Source organism: Schistocerca piceifrons, chromosome 2 (assembly GCF_021461385.2).
Source record: "Schistocerca piceifrons isolate TAMUIC-IGC-003096 chromosome 2, iqSchPice1.1, whole genome shotgun sequence".
Taxonomy (NCBI): Eukaryota; Metazoa; Arthropoda; class Insecta; order Orthoptera; family Acrididae; genus Schistocerca; species Schistocerca piceifrons.
The window spans coordinates 220,501,744-220,529,527 of NC_060139.1; the positions used below are offsets into that span (position 1 = coordinate 220,501,744).

The 27,784-nt window shown below is 43.9% G+C and overlaps 1 protein-coding gene across 1 annotated transcript in view; it reads right to left on the reverse strand.

The window, feature by feature from the left end:
- The window catches only part of LOC124775271 (extracellular serine/threonine protein CG31145), a gene marked incomplete at its 3' end in the record, with an annotated part of 176,336 nt that overhangs the window by 79,844 nt on the left and 68,708 nt on the right, over positions 1-27,784 (reverse strand). The window contains exon 4 of the mRNA XM_047250107.1: positions 337-429. Within this exon, the coding sequence (XP_047106063.1) occupies positions 337-429 (93 nt within the window). The remainder of the gene's footprint in view (positions 1-336; positions 430-27,784) is intronic.

Here is a 27,784-nt window from a genome sequence, read left to right on the forward strand (position 1 = left end):
GAAAATGAAATTATCGTTTAAGCCAACAAGATTAAAAAAAGGTATCCAGGCGCGCATTGTATGGGAATGGGATAGCGGGGTAACGGGCGAGGAAAGATAATACTGGTACCACTCGCTACGAAAGTCCGGCCGCATATCGTATATTAATTTCTGGAGTACAGATGTAAAGGTTCATTACAGATCTGGCTCGTTCTTGTTTTTTGTTCGTGTCATTTATGTAAGTTGTGTATGAAGTAAGCTTTCTCTTATCCGTTAGAGTCATCTTTCTGTGGGGAATACCGTGGGCATTTCCAGCTCTAGGATGGATGTATCTCGTGTGTTGTGCACGAAGCTTACCTGTCCAGGTGGAAGGAGGCGATCTCTGCCGTGTGCCGCTCGAAGTCCGTGAAGTAGAAGTGATTGGGCAGTGTCTGCTGGTCCCGAGGAAACCTGCAACATAGTGCCGTAAGTCTTGAAAACCAGGTGGCCGAGTTAGGGCATATGTGTGCGGTTAACGCTATTGAAATTGAGACATACGTCTTTAGTAATTACCGTGACAACATAGCTACAACAGATAGGTAATTTAATTCTAGTTACTGGCATTCAAAAAGAAGTTACATGTTCCGTTAATAATGTACATTATCTGATCATAAGTGTCAGGACACCTGTTAGTGGACAATAATATGGAATGTCTCTACCTTTCGCCTTTAAGACGGCGTTAACTCTGCCTGGAACATGTAGGGAAGCAGCCTACTCACGCCTTATAAAATTCACATCAGTCTTTCCATTGTGTGCCAGCCAGTCCGCGGTAACTAGCTCTGACGTCATAAATGTTGCGCAATACTTTAGAAATCAAGTAAATAACCTGAAACGTTTCTAGCATGTCAGGAGTAATACTAAATCAATATGTGTTGAATATCAGTTCAATAACTTTAACCATTTTCGAAATTTGGACGTTTTTCTGTAAAAATCATTGGCGCGACAGAAAAGAGCTAGAAACTTAAAAATTTATATTTAGATTCCTTTTGCATAATAATTTAGTAGAAACAGTATTCTGGATCTCACAAATTAAAATTTTAGTTGAAATTCACGATTTTCTGGTTTTTATCTTAAAAATTAAGGAAGCAAGATAGATTAAGTAGGCGAATAAATAAAGCTAGGATGTTTAAATTTAAGTAGAAGGGAGATCCGCTATAATAATAAAGATGTGAGAAGTTTCAACTGAATAACTATAAAACTATAGCGATAGCGTATCTCAAAAGGGCAAGTTCAGAGCGAGCTCGTCTACTGCATGTAGTGTAATTAAATTAATTATCTCGGCCAAAATATTTGACTTAGCCACGTCAGACTTTTATTATGATTACTTACCTGTATGCTGATTGCACATTTAAATTGAGAGCTTCATCGGCCATCAGCAAAGGAAGCAATGATTCATTCGATAACTTAAAGTGGTGCATTACTAGCCCAGCGGCTAGTCGGGAGAGCAGATTTGATCAGGCGTTCCCTCAGCCGTCCGCACCACGGTTTTATATGTAAGAACGCTGCGCGAGAAGGAAGGCCCCAGTTCTCTCCAGACGCTGATTAGCGCACCACCTGTGCCGGGAGTCGCGTCGCATCGGTATCGTTGATATAAACAGCCTCGGATGCAGTAATAAGTTATTCGGGATACGCGTAACCATGAAATCGTTTTCGAGTGAAGTGTTGATTTTGGGATGACTTTAATGATCTATCTTTAGTTTGCGTATGTCGTATTTTCAGGAGCCGCCACAGGACAGACATTCTACCATTATTAGCGTGGCGTTTGATAAACATTATCATCAAATTATGGCGAGCATTCATGTAAACATTTAATTTGAACAGTAATAGATAGATCAGCGCATTAGACTCTGAACTGCTCTGGTAGTTGGATTGTGTGGATTCCTTTTGGTCTGTGATTTTCAGAATATGGTGAACATTTTAGAGAGAATGGTTTTTGATTATGAATCCCAGACAATCTCCTCATTCCTCAAAGCTATAAGCTGTAGCTATAAATGTATTTCTCAGATGAATTGGGCACTAGGAATTCTAATTACAGGCTTCACGTTTTGCTAATCACTTTCTGGTTGCCAATATTGTAGTTAGAGAGCCAGTGTTGAGAACGGCAAACAACAGCATTAAATAAACAGAAAACACATTTATTCTATTTTTCCACCTACCGCCCCACAAACACTTTCAATGAGGTGTCTGAATGTGTGGAGGAGTGGCAGTCCAATATTCCTCAGGACCCGAAACGGGAGGAGGTAGTGACGATGGACGATGGGTTCTTGAGCGAAGTCGATTCTCTGACCCATCCCAACTGACTGCTGGGTTTAGGTCGGGACTCTGGGCAAGTCAGTCCATTTCTGTAATGTTGTCCTCAGATCATTACCTCACAGATGCTACACTGTCTTGCTGATACTTACCATCAACGTCCCTGAACTGTTCGTCTGCTGTACCCACTACACACTGCTGCAAAGTATGTTCATAGCCTTCTGCACTTAGCTTTTTATAAGCGCACTAAGGGGACCACACCAAAACACTCCAATACTGTAATATCACGTCCTCCATGCTTCACTGTTGCCACTATACGTTGTGGCACGTAATGTTCCCCAGGAACTCGCAAACCCAAAATGCGTTTCCAGATGTCCACTGTCCAGTGGTTTCGCTCTTTACTAAGCGTCACTTAGCAACGACTACAGGAATGTGTGGCTTGTGAGGAGCTGCTCGACCAGATGGATTGGTGGTAGCACTTCGGAACTCACCAGAGATACCTTCCGCTGCTTTGCTGCGACTTTTTACAGCCACACTCCTCAGCGCTCGGCGTTCCCTGTCGGTAAGTACATGACGTCTGTCACGGCTTAGCTATGGGTGTTCCTTCGCGTTTCCACTCCACAATCACGTCACCCACTGTCGACATGGGCAGCTTTAGAAGGGTCGAAATGTCCCCATTGCAGTTGCTACTCAGGTGACATCCAGTGACGAATCTACGATCGAAGTCCCAGAGCTCTACTGACCGACGCATTCCACTGTTTTTGGTTATCTACTGACAGTAGTTCCCGCCTCCTTTTATACTGGCAGATCCGCCTCTCAAGACAGTTAGTGGTCAATTCCACATTACATAAGTCAGTCCGGATCCTTTTGCTCAGATACTGCATATTTCGTCACAATGTGCAAAGTATTTTTTCGTGTGGACTTATACAACGATCAGCCAGAATATTATGACCATCTGCGTAATAGCCGGTATATTCACCTTTGGTTGAGCCGTGGCGGCTGGCGCTAGGGTGTTCCACTTGCATCGCTGATATCGATATTCGGCTGTCCTGCTATCTTTGACTGCTCCCCCAGCGGGTTTTCCGGGTGAACGTGTGACGAGTGAGTCTCCGGTCGGCGTCCAACGAGCCAACTTGTGTTGAAAACAAGCCCACGTCCCTACCCGTCGTGCATGTGTCTCGCCGTGCTCGCCGCCCTTGTCTTTTGGCTAGCGCTGAAAGTACGGTGACGTACAAAATTGTGGTGGTTTCGTTGTCTCACGCTGAACAGCTTCCCAACGCGTAATTTGCGAGCTCCCAGTTACGTATGACTTCATTCTGTGTTTAACTAAGAAGATTGTTGAAACTTATTGTGGCATGGGTAGCTGCCGGAGAGGATTCTGAACTTGGCTCAACAGTGGATATTTTAAGGAGGCTGATGTTCCTCATTCCGTTTTTGATCATCCGTGGAGTGTGTGTTTTAAATGGTTTTCATGCAATTTTTAACTTGTTTTAGGACATATTGTCCGCTTTGGGACTGGCTGCAGCTGTAAACGTGCCCGGTAGCCGTAGAGTTAATAGTTTAATCATTTGTCACGCCAGCAATTGGTATTTTTATTTAATGCTGAAAGTGCCTTAAGGCAACTGGAAGCGATCTTTAAGTTTCCTGCTAATTTACTGGGAGACGGGTAAAGTTAAAGTACTGCTCCTTAAGAATTTGGGGCCGTGCTCATTATATATCCCAGTGTGGCTGTGATTTGACCTTGTTTTCATTGCAATCTATTTGTGCTGCAGGCCATTTGTTAAGACTGCTCGTTCCCTGGCGTCGGCGAGGTTATGGATTCTTGTTAGAACCTCTCATTGCGGGGCCAGTCGGATTATATATAAGTATATGCCGGCTGCTATGTGACCCTGTGCGCACGCCGTGGGGAGTGAACGCTCGTATTGCCTGCCGGCCGTAGCGTTATTGCTTCCAAACACTGCTACGGGCCTTAACGCTGTTCCCTAAAGTTAAGTGCAATTTGGAAATCATTCTGAGTCATTATGTCCGTTAGTTAACTGAGGCTTCTTTGTTAACATTGGCGTTTCTGTAAGTCATTTTATTGGTTATTACTAGCCCTTCTTATTTAAGACTTATGTTAATCATTTGTGTATCTTTAATGAGCATGCAACTTTTTATTATTCCTGTGTGCAAGTTTTACGACCTTGGTTGGCCCTCTTTGTATTTTTAGTATAAGTATGTTTCACTGTGGACCTTTGTGTGGGCAGTTCAGTTTTATTAAGCTTTAAGATCTCTTTGTTCGTTATGAAGTTGTGGTATTATGTGGCTGTGTAACTTTGGTTGGAAGTGTATAGCGTTATGAGTCTCTTGAGACATGATTAAACAATAACGATTGTTTGTGATTGATTATTCACCATGAACTGATGACCTCAGATGTTAAGTCCCATAGTGCTCAGAGCCATTTGATTATTCACCGTGCCTACTATCAATGATTTTGGTTGTGGACGCAAAATAATATGATTCGTATTCGTGTTTATGTAATTCAATCAAAGTGAAGATTTATATATTGCATCAGTAAGACGGCAAATGTCCGAATTGAAGTTTATAATAAAGTCTGTTTTGAGTCAAATTAAAATTGTAAAACAATCACAAGCTTTTCCATCACCAGTGATCCCGGGATTCCTATTTCCTTTAAATAACCGTGGTGAGATTGTAATTTTGATTTTCTAACTGGGAAGGATAACAACGACGTCACATCGTCGCCCGGAAGCAATGAGGCCTTTGTAGGTGGCTGGAGGGAGTTGGCACCACATCTGCGCATACCAGTCATCTAATTCCAGGGACAGGGTCGATGAGCTCTGACGCCACGTTCAATCAGATGTGTTATGTGTTCGATCGGTTTGAGACCTGGCGAGTTGGGGCGCTGGAACATCAACTGGAACTCGCCAATGTGTTCCTCGAACCATACCATGACACTCCTGGCCTTGTGACATGACGCATTATCTTGCTGAAGAATGTCACTGCTGTCGGGAAACACGATCGTCATGAAGGGATATACGTTGTCTGCAACCAGCATACGATACTACTTGGCCGCCACGATGCCTTAACGAGCTCCACTGGACCCATGTATGCGCATGTAAATATTCCCCAGAGCATAACGGAACCGCCAGCTTGCCTCCGTTCCGCAGTGCAGGTGTCAAGGAGCTGTTCCCTTCGAAGACTACGGATTCGTGCCCTCCCATCGGCATGATGAAAAAAGTGTCGGGATTTATCAGACCGTCCAACACTCTGCCATTATGCCAACGTCCAGTCCCAATGGTCACGTGTCCATTTCAGTCTTAGTTGCCGATGTCATGATGTTAACATTGGCACATCAATGGATCGTCGGCTGCGGATGCCCATCGGCATCGGTGTTCGGTGCACTGTGTGTTCAGAGGAACTTGTACTCTGCCTGACATTAAAGCCTGATGTTAGTCTTGTCACAGTTCGCCACCTCTCCTGCTTCACCAGTCTACCCAGCCTACGACGTCCGACATCTGTAATGAGGGGTCGCCGACCAACCTCACGACGTTTGGAGGCGGTTTCACCTTGGTTTCGCCACATGTTGAAGACACCCACCACAGCACTCCTCGAAAATCCGACAGATTGTGTAGTTTCCGAAATGCTCGCGATCACCCTCTGGGCCATTAAAAATCTGCCCTCCGTCAAACTCAGATAGACCGTGCGCCTTCCCAATTTTGCACACAGGCAGCACGCTCACTGTTGCTAAGTGCAATATGCGTTTGAGTACCAGTTATTCCTCAAGAAGTGACGCTGCTGTCGCCTGGACGGTTTTATGTCGATAGAATGTCGGAAGCCATGATATTCTGTCTGATAGACGTATATTCTCATTTGATTTAGGGATAATTAGAGCTTTAGGTTGTATAGTTCATCTCCGTCCCCCCACCATACACACGCTCCCGACGTATTTACATTCTCTCAGAAGATATTTACAATTTCATTCTTACAATGTGTAGGTTGGGGCAGCGCAGACAAAATCTGCTCATCATGTGTTTCTTGCAATGTCCAAGCACAATGGTGTTTCTTGCGATGTCCAAGCACAATGGATGACACAGAATTGTTTCCCGTTTAAAAAAAAAAAAAAAATTAATTTAAAGTGAAAATAATATGTATATTCGATAGAATGTCCCAGGTTGTTCTAAGAATGTCCCAGGTTGTTCTAGTGTGATTCCACCTCCATATCACTGCCCGGTGGAGGAATATTCTCGTCGCTTCTTGGTGGGGACGCAAAAGACATGTCCTCATAATCTTCATGAATCTCCCCCCCTCCCCCCTCCCCCCTCCCTCCACCAACCCCTCACCCTTCCTCCTCCACCTTTCCCACTGGATCCACGCCTGCAACTTTTGCAAGCACTGGGGACGTCCACTAATTACGTGAGGGGTTTTCTTTCAAATTTTGACCCCCACCATGCGGAGATTTGATGAGATGTGGTGGGGCTCAGTCCCCCCCCCCCCCCGCCCCTCTCACACCTCTCATATTCAGGCAAGATAATGAAGATGGTTTTTTTGTTTTAAACTGTTTTTAGCACGTGATTAAAAACACTATTTTAAATATGACGTAGCTGAGTAGTGTTCGGACGTACAGAGGCAGAAAGGGAAACAAAAAGGCCCCACGACAATAGTACGATGGATCTCTAGGAAATTCACCTTTTATTGGTATGTTATATACTTTAATTGTTGATGACCTTCACTTACTTTGCACATGAAAGACGCCACTGTTTGTAGCTTCATTTGAAACGTATAGCTATTTATCTTTTTAAACTCTTGATTTATATGATCACTGAGAGAATCCTCGTAGGTGAATTTAAACTTGGCTTGCTTCCACAAACGCTTAACTTCTTGCTCACAAGCGTGTTTCGATTTGTCGACATAATATGCGCAACTTGAAAGTCGTGATACAAATTCATGTTGAACACAATAACATTGGCTTTATATGCGTTGCAGAATATCACAACTGACTCACTGAGTAATACGCAGCGAATTCTACCTGCGTGGCAGGAAACTTATGGAATGATATTACCACTTGTGCGGCACTTGTTTCAAATCGGGAAATCGTGGATATACACACGTGAAAGACATTCAGTTCAGTTAGAGAGGCCTAACGATTGGTGGGCACTTTAATTTTCTGTATGCTCGGGGTTAATTATAGAAAACAAAATGTTATTCATTATTATTATTATTATTATTTTATTATTATTTATTTTATGGCCTTCATTGGTCCACTGTAGTCAAAAATACAAAGTTCTAAACAAGTTGTTACACATGGATACAATTTGGTTCGACAATAACTTAATATATTTAGGTAATATAATTATTAGAGGCTATTCTTATATGAAAGGTGTTTTGCTCTTCTGTCTGCCCAATATTTCTTCATTCTTTCAGATATTTTCTTTCTTTCTTCATCTGAGACAACTCTTCCTGTACTCCTTTTATTGATTTTCATTTGTAGTCTGGATTGCGGGTCTTGCAGTATTCTGGTTTTCTCTGTCTTGTTTTTTAGGTCATCTACTGTAATTTGAAGTTCTTTTATATCTTCCTTAATTTCTGTGATCCATTTAATGTCGCTCTTGCTATTCCACAATTTTTGTATTATTTTTTTACTAATTCTGTTTTCTGGAGTTCTCATCAGATGTCCAAAGAATGAGATGCGTTTCTTCCTGATTGTGCTCATGACTGATTCTATTTTCTTATATACTGTTTCATTTGATGCTATTCTCCAATGTCCATTTATTGTATACTGTTTATTTATACATGTCCTAATTATTCTTCTTTCTATTTTTAGTATTCTGTCAATTTCTGCTGTATTAGTTGTTTTGAAGATAGTTTCAGCTGCATATGTTATTTCTGGTTGTGTAACTGTTTTATAGTGTTTTAATTTTGCATCTATAGATAGGTTTTTTTTTGTTGTATGTAGTTTTGGTAATGTAATTTGCATAGTTCAGTTTTTTTATTCTATTTTGCCATGATGGCCTCTCATTTAGATTGTATGTTATTATTTCGCCTAAATATTTAAATTTATCAACAATTTTGATTTCCTGTTCTCCTATTGTAATTTTGTTTGCAAGTGGTGGATCAGTCAGCATAATCTCCGTTTTTTCAAATGATATTCTAAGGCCTACTTTCTCTGCTATTTCTTGTAGTGATTTCACTTGTTGCCTGGCTTCTTGAACGGTGTTGGCTAGGAGAGCAAGATCATCAGCGAATCCCAAGCAGTTTAAGCTAATATCATCTTTTGCACTTCCATTATACTAACGTATATTCTCTGAACTAAAAAGTTGACGTGAAGTTCCCAGATGATGATTTTTCAACTTCTTCTGCTTTTCATTTCTTGCCTTATTCCCTGTGTAGCGGTTTCCGCATATTGTTTTGTATTTGGCAACGTCAGTGGTTGGGAGTATCCGGATGCCGTTGTTGACGCCATCCGCGCCTCCTCGTGGACGAAATACGTGAACCACCGCGTGTCTGATTCTGGTATTATAACATGGGAGGTGTGAACGCTTTCGAAATGTTTGAGAATTGTGTAACTGAAGCGGGACGTGGGAACCAGCCTGGTATTCACTTCCTAGTTAATCGGCAGGGCGGATCCGATCCGGGGCCGGCAGGCCTCCCCGAAGCCCGACATTGGCGTGCTAATGCGCCCGTCCATTCGAGCGGGTCATGAGAAATCTTTCAGCCGCGATGGTGTTTGCATCTGTCGCAACTGTCATGTCTTGAGTGGTGAAAGTTTTTATCCCACATTCGTCTCATCTTACCAGCAACTGTTATCTATCAATATTTGGGGATGGAATTTTTCAGAGTCGGCTGACATGGTCTTATTTCGGCATACGCGTACTGTGTCTTGCGTCGAAACCTTCTGCAGAGTTTGGTATTTTTCGATTTTTTGCCTCGCTGGTGGAATCGCTGGTTGTGTAGAATATCTCTGCCAGGGATGCTTGAGGTGCGAATTTGGTCCGCGAGGCGGCGTGGCACGGGCAGCGGAGGAATCTGAAGTTAGCAGCGGTACGAGGAAGGTGGCGAGCGGGGTCCTGTGCTGGCAGCAGCCGGTGTAATGTGCCGGAAAACGACTTGGCCGCCCCTGGAGTGATAGCGCTGCCCAGTTGTTGTTGCGAGCCGTAACTTGGAAAGAAGCTCCCCCTTTGCATGCAAGAGTTCTTCAGTTGCACAATACTGTTGTTTCCCGAGGGAGATCGGTGGTTAAAGCAACGGTTGGAGGTCTGTACGGCTGTCACTATACTGTCGCTGCACCCTGGTTGCATTTACACACGGGTACTGGATAACTCCAAGTGAAGCCGAGTTGCGTTGTTATTGAGTACTTCCCCATGTGTGTGTTTTAGTTGTTCGTCTTGCAAAATAATTATTGAGCCTGCTCTTGTGGGGCGCCATTAGCTCCACTATTTCGTGACCGGTCATTTGTTTTTTTTTTTTTTTTAACTGTTCATGCTATAACGTTGTCATAGAGTTTGCCATGGTGGGGACCGTTATTTGTATGCGTGTGTGGGGCCAGTCTTAGCACGCCAATTTAATGATGTATGTAACGTATTGCCAGGAAGAGTGCGTGTGAAATAACATAAGATGGCTAGATTACGGTTCTGTAAACCCACTGAGGCAGCGGCGGATGAATTCTAATGCTGCAGATATGTTCTTGAGTTAATTAATTACCTTTTGCAATTAGATGATTCATGCCTCTTAACTTAGCATTTATGTGAAGACGTCTGCACCTAAACTTGTTTGAAATTGTTCGGTACTCTTGTACAGTAAATCAGCAAATTTTGAACTGCGGCACAAAAAGAAAGGCGTGTACAAAACTAGTGATAAGGAGATCCCGCTGTAATTTGTTGTGTATTTCAAGTGCTTTGGTTAAACTGGATTTATCTGAATTCTGTTTGTAGGTTTGAACTGCTGTCAGGTTGTTGTTATAATTTTTTTTAAAGGTTACAACATCCATTTTGAAGTAGCCTTGGCCATTTAAAACTTTTCATCACAAATAGTTGTCGAGCTTGAATTGAAAGTTTCAATAGATGTTATACTTCCTAAGAGCTGTTGAGTAAGAACTGTTGTTAATAAATTTGTTTCAAAAGATGTCTGAATTCATGTTAGCCTGGCATCTTACCACTTTAACAGCTTCTACCACACCACGTACGTAGCGATTTAAGGGCAGATGCCAGACTGAGATATATTGGAAGAATTCTAGGGAAATGGAATCCATCCACGATGGTGGAGTGTTGGAAACCACCACCTTCCAAAGCTCTTTTAAGCAATGACTCTAACACTCGCTCCCCTATGTCGTCCATATCGCCAGACTGTTCCTTCCCTCGTAGAAACCTTCGGTATACAGTTCCCTCTTATCCGCTCGCTTCTCTGTGTTTCACACTGTTATTACTAGTGTGTTCTTAATCTTGACGCTTTTACTTTCAATTTCACCGAAGTTCGCTTCGAGCTGTACATGTACCGAATCCGTCTTTCCGACGACCACTCAATGGTGACCAGGACAGCCACTAAATAATTTTGCGAGCATTGAGTGAATTAAACTTTATAGTTTAAAGTGATGTTGTTACTGTTCATCTCAGCCAAAACATGGATAATATGATAAAACAGAAGACAAACTCTCAGTATGTGAAGAACGTGCGTCAGTTGGTATAGCGAGTCGTATTTTATCGTGTGGCGGAAGATCTGTACCTGATAGAGCTCCGGGGAGATACGTACTGCCTCAAATCATTATTGATCGCAAACACAACCGAATGGCAGTTTGCTGAAAGTTATGAGGTCGTTTGCAGAGCTATACAATTGATATTATCTGGCAATTTGTGGCTCTGTACGCACCACATGGGGAGGGGCGTGTGAAGTAAAGCAGGCGTGATAATTCTTCACCACTGAAAGAGAACATATCGCTGTAATGCAATAAACAAAGTTTCTATTCATGGCAGTGTATCTGTGTGAATACACATATCGGCTGTTCCCACGAAAGAAACAGCAAACTGAAAACATACTTACGAGGGTCATCCAATACTTAGATAAATATGGATAGTGAAGGCAACGCTTAATGCTAGGAATTGAAATACTTGTGTTAGTTGGCAACCTTAAAAGTGTTATTGATTAATTCGGTTAATATCTACATAAATAGTCATCGAGGTGACAAACGTCATGGAATCGCGATATGCAGATATTCAGAAGGCGGTAGTATAGCGTACACAAGTACACTACTGGCCATTAAAATTGTTACACCACGAAGGTGATGTGCTACAGACGGGAAATATAACCGACAGGAAGAAGATGCTGTGATATGCAAATAATTAGCTTTTCAGAGCATTCGCACAAGGTTGGCGCGAGTGGCGACACCTACAACGTGCTGACATGAGGAAAGTTTCCAACCGATTTCTCATACACAAACAGTAGTTGACCGGCGTTGCCTGGTGAAACGTTGTTCTGAAGCCCCGTGTAAGGAGGAGAAATGGCTACCATAACGTTTCCGACTTTGATAATGGTCGGATTGTAGTCTATCGCGATTGCGGTTTATCGTATCACGACATTGCTGCTCGCGTTGGTCGAAACCCAATGACTGTTAGCAGAATAAGGAATCGGTGGGTTCAGGAGGGTAATAGGGAATTCCGTGCTGGATCCCAACGGCCTCGTATCACTAGTAATCGAGATGACAGGCATCTTATCCGCATGGCTCTAACGGATCGTGCAGCCACGTCTCGATCCCTGAGTCAACAGATGGAGACGTTTGCAAGACAATAACCATCTGCACGAAGAGTTCGACGACGTTTGCAGCATGGACTATCAGCTCGGAGACCATGACTGCAGTTACCCTTGACGCTGCATCACAGACAGGAGCGCCTACGATGGGTACTCAACTACGAACCTGGGTGCACGAATGATAAAACGTCATTTTTTCGGATGAATCCATGTTCTGTTTACAGCATCATAATGGTCGCATCCGTGTTTGGCGAAATCGCGGTGAACGCAAATTGGAAGCGTGTACTCGTCATCGCCATACTGGCGCATCACCCGGCGTGATGGTATGGGGTGCCATTGGTTACACGTCTCGGTCCCCTCTTGTTCACATTGACGGCACTTTGAACAGTGGACGTTACATTTCAGATGTGTTACGACCCGTGGCTCTACCCTTCATTCGATCCCTGCGAAACCAGACATTTCAGCAGGATAATGCACGTCCGCATGTTGCAGGTCATGTAAGGGCCTTTCTGGATACAGGAAATGTTCGACTGCCGCCCTGGCCAGCACGTTCTCCAGATCTCTCACCAATTGAGATCGTCTGGTCAACGGTGGCCGAGCAACTGGCTCGTCACAATACGCCAGTCACTACTCTTGATGAACTGTGGTCGTGTTGAAGCTGCATGGGCAGCTGTGCCTGTACACGTCATCCAAGCTCTGTTTGATTCAATGCCCAGGCGTATCAAGGCCGTTATTATGGCCATAGGTGGTTGTTCTGGGTACTAATTTCTCAGGATCTACGCACCCATATTGCGAGAAAATGTAATCACATATCAGTTCTAGTATAATATATTTGTCCAATGAATAGCCGTTTATCATCTGCATTTCTTCTTGGTGTAGCAATTTTAATGGCCAGTAGTGTATAAAAAGTTTTGCATTGGCGCACGACGGGAATTAACAGGTTTTGTTCGCGGAATAGTAGTTGGAGCTAAACACATGGACATCCCAGTTCGGTAATGGTTAGGAAATTGAATACTTCGTTATCCACAGTGTCAAGAGCATGCGGAGAATTTCAAATTACAGGTATTACCTCACGAGCAGCGGCGACTCCGTAGAGTTGTCACTGCTAACAGACAAGCAACACTGCGTGAAATAACCGCAGAAATCAATGTGGCACGTACGACGAACGTATCCGCTAGGTCAGTGCAGTAAAGTATTTGGCTTTAATGGTTTATGGCAGCAGGCGACGGACGAGAGTGCCTTTGCCAACAGCACGACGTCGCCGTCAGCGCCTCTCGTGACCGTATCGTTGGACTTCAGCCAACTGGAATGCTGTGGCCTGATCAGATGACCTCCCATTTCAGTTGGTAATACTTGACGGCAAAGTTCGAGTGTGGCGCAGACACCAGAAAGCCATCTACATCTCTACACCCATCTTGATACTCTGCAAACCACATTCAACTGCCTGGCACAGGGATTATCGAACCACCTTCACAGTTCTCTATTATTCCAATCTCGTATAGCGCGCCGAAAGAACGAACACCCATATCTTTCCGTACGAGCTCTGATTTCACTTATTTTACCGTGGTGATCGATTTTCCCTATGTAGGTTGGCGTCAACAAAATATTTTGGCATTCGGAGGAGAAAGTTGGTGATTGGAATTCCGTGAGAAGATTCCGTCGCAACGAAAAACGCCTTTGTTTTAATGATGTCCAGCCCAAATCCTGTATCATTTCAGTGCCACTCTCTCCCATACTTCGCGATAATATAAAACGTGCTGCCTTCGTTGAACTTTTTCGATGTACTTCGTTAATCCTATCTGGTAAGCATCCCACACCGCGCAGCAGTTTTCTAAAAGAGGACGGATGAGCGTAGTGTAGGCAGTCTTTTGTTACCCTTCCTCACAACATTTTCTGTGTGTTCCTTCCAATATAAGTTGTTCGTAATTGTAATACCGAGGTATTTACTTGAATTTACGGCCTTTAGATTTACCTGATTTACCGTGTAACCGAAGTTTAACGGATTCCTTTTAGCACTCATATGGGTGACCCCACACTTTTCGTTATTTAGGGTCAACTGCCTATTTTCGCACCATTCAGATATCTTTTATAAACCATTTTGCGATTTGTTTTGATCTTCTGATGACTTTGTTAGTCGATAAACGACAGCGTCATCTGCAAACAACCTAAGGCGTCTGCACAGATTGTCTCCCAAATTGTTTATATAGATAAGGAACAGCAAAGGGCCTATAACACTACCTTGAGGAACGCCAGAAATCACTTTTGTTTTACTCGATGATTTTTCGTCAATTAGAACGAACTGTGACCTCTCTGACAGGAAATCGCAAATCCAGTCACATAACTGAGACTATATTCCATAAGTACGAAATTTCACTACGAGCCGCTTGTGTGGTACAGTGTCAAAAGCCTTCCGGAAATCCAGGAATACGGAATCGATCTGAAATCCCTCGTCAGTAGCAGTCAGCACTTCAAGCGAATAAAGAGCTAGTTGTGTTTCACAAGAACGATTTTTTCTAAATCCGTGTTGACTGTGTGTCAATAGACCGTTTTCTTCGATGTAATTCATAATGTTCGAACACAATATATGTTCCAAAATCCTGGTGCATATCGACGTTAATGATATGGGCCTGTAATTTAGTGAATTACTCCTACTACCTTTCTTGAATATTGGTGTGACCTGTGCAGCTTTCCAGTTGTTGGGTACGGATCTATCGTCGAGCGAACGTTGTATATGATTGTTAAGTATGGAGCTAATGCAACAGCACACTCCAAAAGGAACCTAATTGGTATACAGTCTGGACCAGAAGACTTGCTTTTATTAAGTAGTTTAAGTTGCTTCCCTACTACGAGGATATTTACTTCTACGTTACTCATGTTGGCAACTGTTCTTGATTCGAATTCTGGAATATTTACTTCGTCTTCTTTTGTAAAGGTTGAACCAAGTTTGTCAACAAGATACTCTGCAAGTTGTTGGTGGATCCATAATGGTGTGGGCTGTGTTTACATAGAATGGACAGTATTGTCTGGTCCAGCTATTCGGATCAGTGACTGTAAATGGTTATTTTCGGCTAATTGGAGACCGCCATTCATGGACTTCATGCTCCCAAACAACGATGGAATTTTTATGGATGACGATGCTCCATGTCACTGGACCATAATTGTTCGGCAATGGTTTGAAGAACATTCTGTACAATTCGAGCAAATGATTTGGCCACCCAGATCGACCGACAGGAATCCCATCCAACATTTATAGGATACAATGGAGAGGTCAGTTCGTCCACAAAACTGTACACAGGAAACATTTTCGCTATTGCGGAGGGCTATAGGGGCAACACGGCTCAACATTTCTATATGGGACTTCTAACGACTTGTTGAGGCCATACCACGTTGAGCTGCTGCAATGCAGAAGGAGGTCCGACACGGTATTAGGAGGTATCTCGACTTTTGTCGCCTGAGTATCATGTCCAAGGTCTTATTTATGGTAGTCCGTCCGCTCGAAAGAAGTGTAAGGTAACAATGTGTTTTGAAACCTCCCTACATGATTGCTAACTGCCAAATAATTGAAACTTTTTGTATAGGAAAATTAATAGTTATATTTACCCTGAGCTCAGCAGCAATTTAATGTAGCATTTTGATGAATAAAAGCATCGACAAGAAAAGGAAACTGTTTGGAAGAATGTTGTACTCATCAGTAAGACACGTGAAGCCATGTGGTGCAATCGATGCCAAGCATAGCGTGCGACGCCGGGATGTGAAACAGTTTGAGGAGACGCACAGGTGACGCCACAACATAACACACGAGGCCCACGAGAAAGATAGGTCGCGGCGCGTACGTCACGAAGGTAGGCCGAGCTTGCTCGCTCAGCGCAACAGAAAAACTGCGTTTCTACACCTGTTAAATTGTAACTGGGTGTGTATGTACAAACGACAATTGCATCTTCTTCTGGAATCGATTATTATTGAATCTCACTGTCATTAGTCCTACAATGATAGAAAGTGCATAGGCCTACTAATTATTTGTTACAGCTGTACTGGGGTACAATAAAATTAAAATCATGTCAAAACGATTATCAGCTGCATAAGGCACCACATCTTGTATTAAATGAGGATAGTTACGCAGAACAGACTAAATGCGACAAACAAGCCGTTATACTATTTATGTCGAGAACTGATCTTAAATTTTGTTGTAGGAATAGTAATTAGTCTTCATAATAGCAGATTCTTGTAGAAGATGCAATTCTCGTTTGTACATACAAGCCCAGCTCCGAGTTAGCAGGTTTAGAAACGCATTTTGTCTGCTGAGCTCAGCGAGCGAGCGAGCGAGCTCAGGCCTACCTTCGTGATGTACGCGCAGGGGCCTCTTTCTCGTGGGCCTCGATGACACAGGATCAGAACGGCGGCCAGCGTCCAGAGGCGTGGTCGTGTTAATGAAGGCGAATGATACGAGAGTGCCGTAGAAGCACTGAGTTAATTAACACTTTTTAGACAGAAAACCGAGGGGGCTACTGACTAAGAAAACTATCGAATAACGTATATTTTTACATAGTGGTGCTATCAATGATCGTTTTTGCCCTAAATAAATTGAAAATAGTAAGTGATAACTCTAAAGTAACAATCGACGCACTCAGGCAGTGGCTTCCATCTTATGGGTTACGCAGAGCTGATTACAGTGAGGCGACAAAAGTCATGCGATAGCGAAATGCGCTTTTACAGATGACTGTAGTAACGTGTACACAAGAAGCAGAAGGGCTGCGCTTTGGTGGAGCTGTCGTTCGTACTCAGGTGATTCATGTGAAAAGGTTTCCGATGTGATTTCGGCCGCATGACGGAAATCAAGACTTTGAATACGGAATGGTAGTTGGCCATAGATGGGACACTCCAGTTCGGATATCGTTAGGGAACTCAATATTCCAAGATCAGCAGTGTCAAGAAAGTGCCGAGAGTATCAAATCTTGAGTGTTACCTCTCAGCACGGATAAGGCAGTGGGCGACAGCCTTCACTTAACGACCGAGAGCAGTGGCGTTTGTGTAGAGTTGTCAGTGCTAACAGACAAGCAACACTGCGTGAAATTACAGAATTCAAAGTGACATGTACGATTAACGTATGCGCGAGGACAGTGTGAGGAAATTTGGCTTTACTGGGCCATGGGAGCAGACGGCTGGCGCGAGTGCCTTTTCTAACAGCACGACATCGCCTGCAGTGCGTCTCCTGGGCTTTTGACCCTAGACGACTGGAAAACTGTAACCTGGTCAGATGAGTTCAGATTTCATTTGTCAGAGCTGATGGTAGGGTTAGATTGTGGCGCAGACCCCACGAAGCCATGGACTCAAGCTGTCCACAAGATACTCTGCAAACTGGTGGTGGCTCCATAACGGTGTGGGCTGTGTTTACGTGGAATGGACTGGGTACTTTGGTCCAGCTGAACCGATCACTGACTGGAGATGATAATGGTCGGCTACTTGGAGGCCATGTGCAGCGATACATGGACTTCACGTTCCCAAACAGCTATGGTATTTTTTCGAATGACTGTGCTCCATCTCACCAGGCCACAAATGTTCGTGGATGATTTGGAGAATACTGTGAACTGTCTGGGCAAATATCCTGGCCATCCCGATCGTCCGGCATGAGTCCCATTGAGCATTTATAGAACACAACCGAGAGGTCAGTTCGCCCCTCGATGCTCGCGTAACTGCAGTTACACGAGCGTCGAGGGTCGACGGAACTCATCTAGCAGTGTCCATCCACCGCTATGGAGTCTGAAGATGACTCTTTCATAGTGTCGAAACCGGTCACTTACTCCAATAAAAAAAATATTTTAACAAGATTGCGATAAACACCGTTTTAAATTTTAATTTTAACTTGAGTATGACTTCACGGATTCTGCTCACCCTGCAACACACGAAGCAGGAATTTCAAGCCATGATAGACAGGATGGCACCTTAGTCTGTAGCGACACCGCAAGTCTTCAATTGTGTCCCCCACATAGACACCAAGCTGAAGAACTTCTGCACTTCGGCTCAGTCGTTCCCGCCATTCGACCTCAGTCTCGGACCGTGGGCCAACTACGTGGCACCGACGGAGCAACACTTCTTGGTTCACAGCATCTCCGGTAATGAGCAGTATAGCGCATTCTTGTTAGCTTATTGTGGACCTGAGATCTATGAGCAGGTACAACAAACGAACCTGGAGGCTGAAACCCACGCTCTTCCTTACGACCTGGTCAAGACCAGGTTTTGAGCAGTCTGTACGTTTGGCGGCATCAATGCACGATCAGTGACAAGTTTTCGCTGCTAGGCCTTCCCCTCAATCCCCACCACATGCCCAACCGGACTGGCAGCTGTCTCACAATGACCAGGCACCAATCCGCCGACCACAGCAACTGCCGTCCTGTCGCCAGTGTTTTGTGGCCAAGTGCCATTATCGGCAGGTGAAGTGTACAGCGTCTGGTGAATCAGGTCACAGGGCGGAAATCTGGCAGTCCAACAGAATGTCACTGGACTTCACGTGTCGATCTGTCGTATGATGAAACAGAGACTGGAGACAAAACTTTTCCCGATGTTGCTTGTGTACAATAAGTGTTTCCCTGACAGTCTCCTTGGACACAATCATTTACTGGCACTCCGATCTGCAGGTAGGAGCCCCAGCCCTCCAAATCAATGGATTTTCAGATGCTGTCTACAGTAATTGCATCATCCATTTTTCGGCTAGTTCACGGCTACCATCCAGTACAACACCTTCATTAAGGCGTGCATCCTAGTGGTGGTCTCCCTGGGGACTGTTAGGCCTTGAGATCCACGATTCCACGCCTACCGCCCATTCTCTCAGCATGTTAGGTCTCCTGTACGACTTGTTTACCCATTTTATTTCGGTATTTTCACTGTCCGACCCCGGCATCGACGGCTTTGAGGCCCGTATCACCTTGCTCCCATCTACTGTACCCAAATTTTTGATAGCACGTAATTTGCCATTTGCCCTCCGTGATAAGCTGTGCCCTGAACTTCAGCGCTTGCAAGACGAAGGCGTCATTATCCCAGTCTCTAATAGTCGACGGGCGACTCCTGCCATCCTAGTCAAGAAGCCAAACGGCGTCTTGCAAATCTTTTTGGATTTCTCAAATACGATCAGCTTCCAGTCCACGGTCGACTCCTACCCCATCCCTAAAGTCGATGACATTTTGACCTGGATGGCAGGTAGTACTAATTTTGCCAAGATTAATCTCAAGCATGCCAACCTCCAGCTCCCCTTAGAGGTGGTCATCAATATGCCATACAGCATCTATGACTATAATTGCCTCCCACTTGGAATAGTTAGCACCCGAGCCATTTTATAACGTAATCTAGATTACCTAGATGACATCATTGTCGTCAGCACTGATGTAGCTGACATTGCCAAGTAGGGCAAATTACGGGCTTTGGAGCGCAAAACCTTCTGTGAAGCAAGGAGAAATGTAATTCTTTTGTCGATAACCTGGAGCACATCCTCAGTGCGGTGGGCATTCATCCCATGCCATGATACGTGGAGGTGATCCAACTATTGCCCCCATTCAGTTACGTTTGCCAGCTCAATTCTGTGCTGGGGCAGTTAAATTACTACTGATCATTCATTCGTTGAGCGACTGCCATAGCAGAACCTCATCACAACATCGGGAAAGATGTCAAGTGGGAATGGTCGCCATGGCTTTTGGGGAACTGAAGCAGACCCTCCTGCATAACTCTTGCCTCACCACATGTGATACTTCCCTCCCACTCATTCTTGGTGCAGACACATCCGAGTGTGGGGTATGGGTGGTTTTGTTCCATATTTTTCTTGGGGTGGAATGGCCCATTGCTTGCATTTCGAAGACATTCTCGTTGGCCCAACGCCATTATAGCCAAATCGAGAAGGAGGCACTGGTCATAATCTGTAGCCTCAAAAAGTTTCAAGATTAGTTCTGCAGGAGACCATCTACCTTGCTCACAGATCTCAAGCCACTGTTGCCCCTTTTTAAGGCTCCCCCATCCCTTCCCTCTAAGGTGGCCCATCGCCTCCTCCCCCCCCCCCCCACCCCATGTATCGCCTGCCAGAGAAAGCAAACTGTGCCACACAACCAGTTGTTTCCATGACCAGATATCTCGACATCTTGGTCTCGCCTCCACCTAGATTTCACTGGACCATTCTTGGGACATACTTGACTCATAGCAGTGGATGCTGTTATTGGTTTTCCCTGTGTTTTCCACATGTCCGGTACCTCTTACAATCGTACCATTCGGATGGTGCCCATAATTTTTTCCATCGACGGGCTGCCAGAACCTTTGAACAAGGATAAGGGCCCAATTTACTTCTAACGAATTTCTCTCCTTTTGTGAGGCGAATGGAACTCAGTTACTTCATACTGCCCTGTTCCATCCGGCCACCCGTGGCCTGGCCGAATGTTTCGTTCGCATGTTGAAGACACGATTAGCAAACCTCCTTCCCTGTCACCGTCTGGATGAGGCCCTAACATTATTCCTTGCTTTCTATCGTTCTAAGCCTTAGGATGGAATCTTCCCAGCCGAGAAATTGCATGAGCGGCCTCACTGGTCCAAACTCACCAACATCTATCTGCCGGTCTCTGCCCCACGACCCAGAAATTTCCTTCACATTCGGTGTGCTCTTTGAGATCTCGATCCGTGCGGTTCTAGACGCTTCAGTCTGGAACCACGTGACCGCTACGGTCGCAGGTTCGAATCCTGCCTCGGGCATTGATGTGTGTGATGTCCTTAGGTTAGTTAGGTTTAAGTAGTTCTAAGTTCTAGGGGACTGATGACCACAGATGTTAAGTTCCATAGTGCTCAGAGCCATTTCAACCATTTTTTTGAGCCCTCGCTTCTTCGTGGGGATGTCACAAATGGCTTCTGTCTAGGTCTTAAGTGACTACGATAACAAGCTCACAGGTTAATGTAAGTGAGAGATAAGCCATTTAAAATGTGAAATGCTAGTACATTAATAACGGGTGTAACCGATAGAATGTAGAACGGAAGCACGCTAACGTGCATGCATTGTGTTGTACAGGAGGCAGATGCCAGTTTCTGGGCTGGAGTTCGATGCATGCGGCACGTGGTCAGTCAGTACAGGGACAGTTAATATTATTTGTGAATGACACTGGAGTTGTAGTCAGATGATGTCCCATACATGCTCGATTGGGTACAGATTTGGTGTCTAGCAAGCCAGGGAAACTTGTCGGCACTCTGTAGAGCACGTTGAGTTACAACAGTGGCATGTGGGCGAGTGTTATCTTGCTGGAAAACACCCCTGGAATGCTGTTCATAAATGGCAGCTCAATAGGTCGAATCACTAGATTAATGTACAAATTTGCCGTTAGGTTGCTAGAGATAACCTCGAGAGTCCTCCCGCTGACGTACGAATTCGCACACCAGACCATAGCTCCAGCTGTAGGTCCAGCGTGTCCAGCACCCAGACAGGTTGGGATGCGGTTACTTTAACTGGCCTCCTCCTAACTAACCACCGCTGGCACAGCACCCAGGCAGAACCAGATTCCATCAGAAGACACAACAGACCTCCATTCTGCCCTCCAATGAGCTCTCGCTTGAGCACTGAAGTCGCAAACTGCAGTGGTTTGGGCACGCTAAGGGCTTCTGTCTTGGAGCTGTTGTTGAAGTAATCGAGTTGTAACAGCTCGTTGTGTCACTGTGGTGTCAACTGCTGCTGAAATTGTTGCTCCTGATACAGTATTGTGCACCAGCGCCATACGCCAGACATGATGGTCTTCTCTCCAGGTAGTGCCACGTGGCCGTTCCAAGCCCGGTCTTCTTGTTACCCTACATTCTCGTCACTAACACTGCCAGCAATTATGAACAGTAGCTGCATTCCTGCCAAGTCTTCCTGCAGTATCGCAGAAGGAACATCCAGCTTCTCGTAGTCCTGCTACACGATGTCGTTCAATCTCAGTGAAGTGCTGATAATGGCGTCTTTGCCATTTTAAAAGCATTTTTCGTAAACATCAACTCAACACGTCCAATATCAAAGGCAACTCTCACGATCGTCACAGAATGTATTTAAAGTAAACCTGATTTGCATCCTCGTAGTGGCGCTGCTAGCGAGGTGGCGCAGTGGCTAGCACACTAACTCGCATTCGAGGGGACGGCAGTTCAAACCCGCGTCCGACCATTTAGATTTTCCGTGATTTTCCTGAATCGCTTCAAGCAAATGCCGGCATGGATCCTTTGAAATGGCACTGACGAGTTCCTTCCCTATCTTTTCCTAACCTGGTGGGACCGATGACTTTGCTGTTTGGTCCTTTCCCCCGCCCCCCCCCCCCCCCCCCCAAGCAAGCAACCAAGCAACTAGCGCGAAATTTGAATAGACACCGTCTTTCAGATACAGAAGCGCGCCTACCCACTTTCGTTGATATCGCAAAACTACTTTTTGGTGTTGCGATTTTTTTCCGTCAGTGTATTGCTCTTCTGAAAAATATAATCAATCTGTAGTCTGTTCTCATATAATTTGGGTTTCTTGTGCAATTATTTTCACTTCTGTGTTCATTAGTTTAAAATCCGCACGTGCCCTCAAATCGTATTCATGGAAGGACCGTAGTCGGGTGCAACAGCACCTTCAGCAGAGACAAAATTTATTTCTTTAAAAACAAAATTTTCAACTAACAATTTAAGGCTGAATCTGCAAGATACGTGCTTTGTACAGGCGAAGCTGCCTAGGCTTTGGAATTAAATGAAACATCTTCAGTTTGTTAGGCGTTGTAGAATACAGTGTGCACAGGTACATCTGCACGACACGAATCCCTTCCATAAGGAGTAGTTCACCGACACTGATAGGCCGTATAGATAAGTTGTGAAGATTATGAGTTCAATTTGTCTTGATTTAACTTACGTTAAATGCCCGTTTAATTATTCCGTTGCAGTGTGAGAAAGTTGGTTCACTAGAGCATCTTGACTAGAAGCAGTCAGGTAGCCTTATTGTGTATTTATGTGCCAGATTTCATACAAGTTGGAATTTTTGAAGGGCATTAAAACTGGTGTGATAATGTATCCATCGACCGCTTTCAGTTGCTTCGAAAGGGCACGGCCGATGTCCTTTCCAGATGTTTGAGAAGCCTCTGGCAAACCCCAAAAAGTTCCATAAGTCTGTTTACAAGTAATGCTTCACTGTAAAGGCTATCTGGAATGACAAACTGGTAGCGAAATACAGTGAGATCCAGAGGGGTCGACGCCTGGATTCAGGAGTTGGCAAAGAGAACAATTGTTTTGGTATGCCATGGAGACCAAACACTGGAAGCAGACACAAAAGTAAAATATTAAGGGATGTGAAACCGGAGCAGTTAAATGACGACCAAGTAAAAGTAGTTGCAGGAAGGGCAGACGCCAGTAAATTAATTCATTGGAAGGCCCTAAGGACATGAAAATTATCCATGAACGAGGTGGTTTACAGTACCTACTTTCGAGAGATTCTTGAGTATGTAACGTCAGTCTGGTGTCTTAATGTGTAGAATTAATAGAGGAGATAGTGAATGTCCACAAACGGCACTTTCGACGTTTTCTGTTAGTGATGGAATTGCGAATAATTCATTTGAGCTTGTCTGTTGCAAATGGATAACGGGACCATTGTACGGAGCTGTCCTACAAAAAACGAAAACCATGGCTTTTTATCGTAGAGCTAATCGTAATGAACAGTTAATAGGTCATACCAAATGTAACAGAATTCTCTTGTGTGGTATTCGTGTGTTCAGAGATCAGTGCGGTGAATAGCTAGCGAATGCACTCGAGGTATATCAAACTATCGAGTTAAATAACGGCATGGAGTATAATAGTCGTGTTTGCTTTCTGTTGAGTCTTATTTAGACGGACGGCGTATGTTATTTGCATTTGAACCGGTTACAGTGGAAGTAAATATTCATTTATTGAGACAGTGTCCCAGACACAGCAAATAGTAACACAAAATAAATAACAGAGCATTTCCTGTATTAGCTTGTTACTGTTATTTTCGAAATGTCAGCAACTGCCATTTCTCTAAATTTTAACACGTATGTAACAGAAATTTAGTATCAGCACGTCACTGATATAAACTGTGTCTAATTGAACACCATTTGAAGGAGTCACTCTGTAGAAAGAGGCGTTGAATAAGCAATCCAATACATTTTTTTCTGAAGGCAGGCTTTTTCATTCCAATACACTGTATTATTACCCACTCTTTTGGCTACAAAACGCTTTTTTCCAACGTAATCTTCGGTCCATGCGACCGCCTTATGCCACCTTACTGGGAGGGCTTATATGCCCGCATGGTACCACTCTACTGGAGCCAACGTCTTGCTGCATCACAAACGTGCATCAATAAAATCCCTATAAGTAGTTACTACTTCTTGCGGAGTGTGTCCTGTATTGGGCCGAAGAGATGGACGTCGGAAGATGCGAAATCTGGGCTGTAGGGTGGATGAGGTAACACATTCCACCGACTTACCGTGCTTTTGTTCACTGCCAAGTCCAATTAGACATTCTGCAAGCGCGTGCGTACATCTGCGACGCTCCGGTTTTCCGACAAAAGAAACTCAATGACAGCTCCCTGCTCGGAACGCCTCCTATCAGAACTCCATGAAAAAATAGGGACTGAAGAGGCAATATTTCACGAAGCCCCACAACAAATTCTGCATCTTTTTCAACCACTACTGGCCGAGAAGAAAAGCGTGTTGCAATACTTATTGAACGCCCCTAAGTCGAGCCTATGTTGGCACGTTCCCGCATAACCCGAAGTCGATTGTGTCGTTGACAATCTGTTTGATTTCTTCGCAATAATTTAATTTTTTTTAATTTCCGTTGAATCCTATCGGCAGACCCGTTTCGTTTGTGGCATACTGAAGACACTAAATAACTGTCATTTCGAGTAAAAGGACTGTCGCTGACAAATGATTCTCCTCTGTTTTACACCATGTGACTCCATAGAGAACATTAAATGTATCTTCGGTATTCAACCGTGTGGCACGATCCTTGGCTCTGAAAAACGTTGATTAAAGTATTGGTTCACTGCATGCTCATTCTCGCTACGTGGAAGACCCACTTAAGAACACAAATAAGAGACAGATTGCGCTTCATACATTTAGAGCGTTCCAACCAAACACAGGCAAGAAAAGCCACTACGTTATCACCCTTCTCATCTCTCCGGTAGTATGGGTGTCTTACTCACATGGTATTTTTTTAAAAAATGATGTCATGTATACACAAAAATTGATTGAAATTGTTTCAGGTGTTCCTGAGTTATGCTTCTACGTCAATGCCTGTAGTAGTTGTTTCTTGTCTCAACACTGATTCTTTCCAAACAGTAAGTGATATAATTGCATCTGTAATGGAGGTGCGATCTGAGAGCTGCCATTGGGTTTCTTTTGGATGAAAACCAGAGAACCGCGCATGTTCATAGGCAGTGAACAAAACCACGTTGAGTGAACAAAACCACAGTGAGTCGTTGGGCGAGGCACCTTTCATCACTGTAACTAGGTCGCGTAAACCTTTCCTATCTCCCGCATGACGGCCGGACGCACACAGCCGTGACTCCTGCAATGTTGGAACGTGTGGATCATAATCAAACACCTCGCTGCAGACATATGTCTCTGTTGTTAGTACTGACGAAGATATGTGCCTGCTGGATTCCTCGCCGCCTAACGAAGGACCATCTGTGCGAAATTGCCATCTCCCCGTACGCAAATCAGCGAATTTAATGGCCTGTGCGTAGATATCTGATACCAGCAACAAACTGTCAGATCCCTGATATGCAGAATCAGTGAAGTAACGACGGACACACAGGCTATTAAGCGACTGGTCATAATGTTTCGGCTCATCAGTGTAAAATGAAAGAAAAGCAACAGAAATTTACGTAAACGTAGACGGACATATAGTCAGTCCGTCATAAAACCACATAAAATGGAAAATAGTCTCAACAGTAACTGAATATCCGTCTTGCAAACATATAAAATGCAAAGCGGAACTAGTTAAAAGAAAAGAAAACCTCCAGTATAATGTCAAGAAGGTACAAGAAGGTGGCGGAAAAAATTCAGTGATTGTCTCATGTTATCGTGAGTACACCAGCTGATTCCGCCATAGCAGTACAAAATAGGGCCATGATTACAAAATAAACGCGGTTGGTGCCGCACACGGCACAATGACCGCTTGCCGCCCATACAAATATGACGGCGATAGATGAAGATGCACACACTGTGTATAGTGCGGCAAGGGGTGCCCATGTGGCGCGCACGATCGGCGTAAGGGACATATACGTAATACAAAAACTAAGTAAAACTAATAAATTAAGATGCATATAAGCTAACCGTTGAAATCACATGAAACCAGAAGTACAATAAAGTACCCCCATATAAACCAGAAAAAAGGTAAAATGGTGATACGAAAAAAAGCGAGTCAAAACATGCCATTGAAACTGTCTTACGGAGTAAAATGGCTAAATTTTAAAGTGCATGTACAGCGTATGCATACAAGATCAACAACCCAAACATCAAGGAATCTGGATCAGGGGCAGTCGTAAGCATTCCAAATTAGAGATAAAGACGTATTCGAGTCATTAAAGTCGAGAAATATAAGTTAAGAATATAAGAAGGTAAAGTTACCTGCGGTAAGATCATTTATAAGACCCCCATGAAATGTAATTCCCTTAACTTTACTCACAAAAAAACAGGCAAGTTCAAAATAAAGCTGTCGACTTAAAAGGTATCACTGTAGCAACATTCTTATTACTGGTAGCATTATATCAAAATATATTTGATTTCTGCTAATCAACTGATCGTTCAGCAACTTGTCTTTATCAATACAGAGATGTTTAACGATTTCTAGCTCCTCGAGTAGCATTCGGGAGGACGACGGTTGAAAACCGTGTCCGGTCATGTTGATTTAGGTTTTCCGTGACTTCCCTAAATCGCTTAAGGCAAGGGCAATGGTTCCTTTCAAAGGACACTGCCGATTTCGTCCTTCATCCTTCCCTATTCCGAGCTTATGCTCTGTCTCTAATGACGTCGTTGTCGATGGGACATTAAATAGTCATCCACTCCTCCTCCTCGAGTAGCTGATGTGTTCAATGTAACGAGATAGTTGTTGAAATTTTTCCGGCACCTTCTCGTGCCCTCTTGATGATATACCGGCACATTTCTTTGCTTTTAACTAGGTCCACTTTTCATTTTGTATCTTTATATTCAGCTACTGTTGCGTCCATTTTCCATTTTATATGGTTCTATGACGGATGGGTTATCTATCCAGTTCTTTTTACGTACATTCCTATCACATTTAGTTCACTATACCTGCGTAGTCGCACATGATAGGACCATACCCCTTACTCTGTTTGTTTCTAATTGATTGGTTTCTTGTTTTTATGTACAATCTGTTAGTGCCCCATAAGGATGAAGACTGTTTTGTTCTAAAATAATCGAAATATGGTTGCTGTAGCATCCTGTCGCAATGGAATGGATTTTTTTGATTCTGTGATATTTTCAGGGTGTTTTTGGTATCATAACATAGGCCTCTTTAATTCAGGTTAACGCGAAATAAATCATGATGTTTATTTCAACATTATCGGTGACGAAGTGTTACCGTTTCTTCTACATCGTGATCACACTAGACATTTCCATTTTACAAAAGAACAACAGCCGAGTTCATAGAACTGCACGTGTACACTTGTGCTTTGATGAACACTGAGGCACCTTATAAGTTCATCGTATCTCGACTGGCCCACTAAATCATCCGACCTCAAACCCAGAGAAAATGTCTGTAACTACATTGCAGGAAACAAAATGCCACAACA